This window comes from Elephas maximus, chromosome 9, assembly GCF_024166365.1.
Source record: "Elephas maximus indicus isolate mEleMax1 chromosome 9, mEleMax1 primary haplotype, whole genome shotgun sequence".
Lineage (NCBI taxonomy): Eukaryota > Metazoa > Chordata > Mammalia > Proboscidea > Elephantidae > Elephas > Elephas maximus.
Genome location: NC_064827.1, coordinates 72,867,306 through 72,873,807, shown reverse-complemented (window position 1 = coordinate 72,873,807; position 6,502 = coordinate 72,867,306). Strand labels below are relative to the sequence as shown.

General features: G+C 42.2%; 1 protein-coding gene across 1 annotated transcript; it reads right to left on the bottom strand.

The window, feature by feature from the left end:
• Nucleotides 1-211: 211 nt before the first annotated feature.
• On the bottom strand, nucleotides 212-1,147 carry LOC126082452 (olfactory receptor 1J4-like). Its single transcript, XM_049894969.1, has one exon. It carries the CDS (start codon nucleotides 1,145-1,147, stop codon nucleotides 212-214), a length of 936 nt encoding a protein of 311 aa, XP_049750926.1.
• Nucleotides 1,148-6,502: the final 5,355 nt, after the last annotated feature.

Below are 6,502 nucleotides of genomic sequence, written 5' to 3'. Positions count from 1 at the left end.
GGGGTTGGAGCTTCACTGCAGAAGCATTAACTCACAAAATGCAGAGAGAGAAAAAAGAGAGGGGAAGAAAACTCAGGTGAACAAAATGAAGGAAAGATAAAGTGAAACTGGTAGAATGGTGCTTGAGATAGTAGTTGTCTAAGTCACAATTATTAAGGAGACATATATGATGGTACCTATGAGTGCCCGTGACAGAATTGAATTAATGACATCAAGAGAGCTCCTTGGCCCTGACAAAGCCATCAAAAGCACATTTTATACCTTTATTCCTCAGGCTGTATATGAAGGGGTTCAGCATGGGGATGACCACCATATATATCACAGAAGCAATTATGTCCTTATCTTTGGACTCGTCTGATGAAGAGAAAAAGTAAACACTTGCAACTGTCCCATAGTATAAAGACACCACAAAGAGGTGGGAACCACAGGTAGACAAGGCTTTGGAGATTCTCTTGACGGAGAGGACCCTCATGATGATGACTGCCGTGCGGATATAGGAACCCAAGATACCACTCAATGGCACAATGAAGAACAATCCTCCCTCAATAAAGATAACCAGCTCATTGAGAGAGGTATCTGAGCAGGAGGACTTGAGCACAGCAACAAGATCACAAAAGAAGTGGGAGATGATAGTCTCTGCACAGAAGGACAAGCGGGACAGGAGAACGGTGTGTAACAGGCCATGGACACAAGATAATAACCAGCACCCAGACACTAAGAAGATACAAAGCTCACCTTTCATTACGGTGGTGTAGTGCAGAGGATGACAGATAGCTACATACCTGTCATATGCCATCACTGCAAGAAGTAAGCTATCAGTACAACCAAAGAGTATGAAGCAATAGGCCTGTGACATGCACTCGACGTAGGGGATTGATCGATGGTGAGTTTTCAAGTTCATCAGCATCTTTGGGACAGTGATAGACGAAAGGGAGATGTCACTGAGGGACAAGTGGCTGAGGAAGAAGTACATGGGGGTGTGGAGATGAGAGTCCAGTCTGATGAGCAGGATGATGAGCAGGTTCCCGAAAACCGTGGTGAGGTACATGCCCAGGAACAAGGCAAAGAACATGGCCTGCTGCTCACGCGGGATGGGGAGCCCCAGGAGGAGGAATTCAGACACATTGCTTTGGTTCTTAGACCTCATACTGTTCTTCTAGACCCTGAGGATAAAGAGGGATTGGGAATCTCAGGAACCTAGAAAGGCTGATTAGGACCATCACATTACATACTGTAATTCTTCGGGAAAATGGTGAATTTTAAACGACACTGTTATTGATTTATCACACCTGTGGATGTATTCACTATGCCAGTCTGAACCCAAGAAAACATCACACCCAACAACATCCCACAAGCTCTCATTGAGTAGAAACAAGTGAGCAATCACTGCGTTATTCAACCATTATTTACTGAACATTGAACCTGGACCTCTGCTAAGGATGGAGAATGCAGCCATGGACAAGAAAAGTAAGACATCTGTGCCCTCTATGGGTTTATATCTTGACAGACATAGTGAAATAATTTACCACATCAAAGCAGAGCCAAACCACAATTCACTATGGCAGAAATATGAGATGGGCCTCAGCAAACAGTATCAGTTATTTTGGTCTTATAAACTCCCAGGGCTGAGGCAGAGTTGTTGAAACATCCTCACACTCTTCCTGTGAATGAAGACTGGGTCCCGCTGACCAAGAACTGTAAACTTATTGACTCTAGAAATGGGTGGTAATTTAAAACCCCTCGTCACCAGCTCCCAAACCAGAATCGTTCACAAACTATCTTTCATCATAATGTGGAACACTTTGCTGGGAAATATGCTAAGGACTTTACATACATTTTCTAATTAAATCCATGTATCAGCCCTGCATTTCGAGATAAAATCTTCACAGCTTCACTGAGAATCAGGTTCTCTTCTCCCAGTTTAGCTGTTAACCCATTGCCATAGATTCAATTCCGACTCCTGGCAACCCTGTGTGTTACAGAGTAGAACTGAGCTCCATAGATTTTTCTTGGCTGTAATCTTTATAGAAGCAGATTGCCAGGTCTTTTTTCACAGCACCACTGGGTGGGTTCAAGCTACAAACCTTTTGGTTAGTTGCAGAGGGCAAACTGCTTGCACCACCCAGAGACCATTTTTAGCTTTTAGGTAATGGAAATATAAATGATATAAAAATCCAAAGGCAAAAAACTGTAGGTGACAGAGATGGTGTGTGTATATAAATACGTATGTTTGAACTACATGTAATTTCTACTTCTGTTGGGTAAAAATGACCAAATATTGGCTACTTCATGCAGGTCAGTCTAATACACTTGTGTGATCAGAGCCCATGCTCTTAACCAAAACACAGAAAAGTTTCCCACTTTGTTGTCTACAAGCACCAGTCCCTCTGTGTTATTTTAGGGTTGCAAGGAAGCTGAAGTGATCCTAAATTTTCTTAGTACCTAGCCTAGATAATTCCCTTTATTCATATTTATATATTTTCTTAATTGACAACAACAACAAAAAAACTCTTATATACATCGTCTTCTATTCAAACCATTAACATACTGAGGGCCTGTAAAGTCCACAGGCAAGTATAATTTTTTCCGTTTCATAAATGTGGAAACTGATGCCAGAGAGTTAAGGGACTCAGATTAGGACTTAACCTAAAGTTAAGGTCTCACTGCTGGACTCTAAATTTACTCAGTACGATAGCTAACATTTCTTTGCATGGTACATTGAGAGAAGGAATACAAAACTCAGGGATTAAGTCACACTCAAGTATATGAAAATGATAGCAAATCCTCTCCAGGAAAAAGGTAGTTGCTTGGGGCATTCGTTATCTCACTCAGTGGTGCTCCAGAAGGAGCAAGTTAAGGAAATATTAGAGGTCATGCATGCAATTCAGAAGCCCCCCAAATCACACACAAACACGTACACATGTGCGCGCGCACACACACATATACATTCTCACACATTCACACTACTTATTTGGGGATTCCAGCCGTCTGTGACCTATTCTCATCCTGAGGGCAGGAAGGTCAGTATGTGGTTCAGTTCATACACAGTCATATACATACAAGTCATTAATAACACATAAAGCAAGACATACAACACACAATGGACACACCACAAAACTAACAAACACATCCACAGTGCACCATCAACAGACAAGCATGACACACCTGCTTCTCATAGGCCACATATGCTATACATTATCCACACACATCACCAAAACCACACAAGTCTACACAGTTCAAAATCTCAGAAGCAGCACACGTGCATGGCTAGTCACACACACAACACAAACAAGCAGCAACATGGCCACAAATATACACACTCCCATTACTGAGAGGAGTGTGTCAGCCACTTCTGACCTAAACGCTGCCTGGGAGAGGGCAGTCAGCATGAGAGAGCTAAGCCTTTTCAGTCACAGATGCAGTCCCTAAACCACTACTAACAACCAACACACATATACATATAACAAACATCGAACAATACACATTCCTGCTCTCACACATGTGTGTCACCCACAAACACAGCTCACACATACAATCAGCACCCATAGCTGAGCAGAGATTTGCACCCTCTCTGAGCTGCGCCCTCCGTGGTGAGTTCAGGCTCCCTCTTCTCCAGGCAGCGCAGCACAGCACTCTTACTCCAGATGCTGAGCTCTCATCGACCCAGCTGTGACGCCCGATGGTGGGAATGCAGGCCTTCTTACCAACAGTGAGGCAAATATTAAGATCACAGGCACTTAGTTGAAGTACCTCAAACACATACTCGGTAGCCTGATAACTTGATTTACACATGCTAAAACAGGGCCCACTGTGGGTCTAATTCAGGAAAAGATCAGGCTGCAAGCCAAATACATAGTATATATACACACAACTATCACACAAGACCTACACGAGCACGCACAATACACACACTCATAAATACAAAGTTACACATACAAAACCCTATATGCACACAGACAGATCCGATGCCAAGGGGAGAGTTCTAGCTTTCTCTGACCTATGCTTGTTGGTTGTGATTCAGACACCTTTCACTCCAGGCTGTTGCTCAAATCCTCAGCTTCTCTTGAGGAGACTAGTTATCCAGGCTGAGAGAATTATCTGTGGCAGTCCGACAGCGGCCTAGCTAAGGTATGACAGGTTCCCTGGGCGCCTCTTGAAGGGGGCAGGGCGGGGGAGGGGTAGGCAATGAGCAGTTTCTATTGGCCATCACAGCTTCCATTGTCAGCTGTGAGGGATCATTCAGCAATTTAAACTAATTGCCAAAGACACTATTTTCTGTAGATACACCCTTCGCACCAGGGCTTCTACACTTTCATATTCTTTAACTAGCTCCAGAGCAATGAGCAAAAAGATGTTTTAATCACCAGAGAGAGGGCTGAGACAAACTCCCTGCAAGCTTCCGGCTAAGGGAGGAGCCATCATGGGCTAATTGGCCAATTTCTTACTGCCCTTTGGGGGGCAGTGTGTCCAGGAGCCAGACAGGCTGAACCACTGGAGCCACAGGAGACGGTGTCCCTGATGTCAGGGTTGCCTTGGACTCCTTTCTTCTTAGTCATGGCTCCAACAGGGATGCAGGTTGTATTTAAATGTTCATTTTGAAGGGATTTCAAGACTCACAGAAACTTTGTTAAAAATGATGCAAATAATTGCTCTTTTTTTTTGTTATCTTTCCCTCAGATTGACAAAGAGCTAATATTTTACCACATTTGCTTCTTGATGATGATCACGAGGCTTATCTTAGATTCAGGCTTCAGATCTTTGGCAGGTATACCACAGTGCATATTATCAGAAGGTAATATGATATCGATTTTTCCAATTGCTGTTGATTTTAAGCTTGGTCAATTGGTTAAGGTTGCTAACCAAAAGGCTGGCAGTTCAAACCCACCAGCCACTCCTTGGAAACCCTATGGGGCCGTTCTACTCTGCTCTCTAGGGTCACTATGACTTGGAATCAGCCGGACAGCCACTGGTTTGTTTTTTTGTTTTTAAGTTACTATTTTTACTTTTTTAATTTAATTAATAAGTGTCACTTGGGTAGATATGTTGAGACTGTATAAACATGCTTTTTCTTATTATTTAACACCAGTAGCTGAATCTTGCCTGAAATAATACTGTAGTTGTAGTGGCCAAGTGGTGATTTTCTAATTCCATCGTTCCTTCTACTTTTATTAGTTGGATTCTCCTGTAAGAAGGAAGTTTCCATCTCCCCTTTTGTTTATTTCTTTGTTGATTTCTTTATATCTGTATGGACTCATGGATTCTTATTTATTCTCTCAGTCATGATCTGTTGCTGCTGTTATTCATTTGAAGGTCAAATTGTATTAGTTTTGGCTGATGGGAGCCCCTTTAAGCTGTGTCTGCATGATTCATTTCCTTACTTTCTGGCTCAGCAAAGCTTTTCTGACTCATCTTGTCATTCCTGGCCCAAGCCTTGGATTCAGCCATGTTAGTAAGTAACTTTGATTCCTCTTAGAGGACAATGGTATTTAAAGAGCAAATTTATCATTAGATGTGCGCAGTGCTTCTAAGGCTTCCTAACCACCTCAGCTAACAGAGCTAGGGAATATGTATATATAACACACACCATCACAACAAGTTGCCATTGAGTGGATTCCAACTCATGGCAAACCCACATGTGGCAGAGCAGAAATATATTCTATAGGTTTTCTTTTTTTTTTTAATTTTATTTATTTTGTTGTTTTGAGAAATATACACAGCAAAACATTCAACAATTCAACAGTTTCTACTTGTACAATTGAGCAACATCGATTACATTCTTCGAATTGTGCAGCCATTCTCACCCTCCTTTTCTGAGTTGTTCCTTCTCCTTTAACATAAATTCACTACTCCCTAAGCTTCCTATCTAATTTTTCAAGTTGCTGTTGTCAATTTGATCCCATATTGATAGTTCTTAAAAGAGCACAATGCTAAAGGTAAACATTTTTTACTAGTTAAGCTAAACTATTCTTTGGTTTTAAGAAGATTCCAGGTTCAAACATTATCCCAGGGCAATAGTTTCAGTGTTTCTTAAGCCTCCATGTCTCCAGAAAGCCTGGGGTCCATTTTATTGTTGTTGTTGTTATTGTTGTTGTTGTTAGCTGCCGTCGAGTCGTGTCCGACTCATAGCGACACTGTGCAAAACAGAACAAAACACTGCCTGGTCCTGAGCCATCCTTAAAATCGTTGTTATGCTTGAGCTCATTGTTGCAGCCACTGTGTCAATCCACCTCGTTGAGGGTCTTCCTATTTTCCGCTTACCCTGTACTTTGCCAAGCATGATGTCCTTCCCCAGAGACTGACCCCTCCTAACAACATGTCCAAAGTATGTAAGACGCAGTCTCGCCATCCTTGCCTCTAAGGAGCATTCTGGTTGTACTTCTTCCAAGAGAGATGTATTTGTTCTTCTGGCAGTCCATGGTATATTCAATATTCTTCGCCAGCACCACGATTCAAAAGCATCAATTCTTCTTCGGTCTTCCTTATTCATTGTCCAGCTTTCACA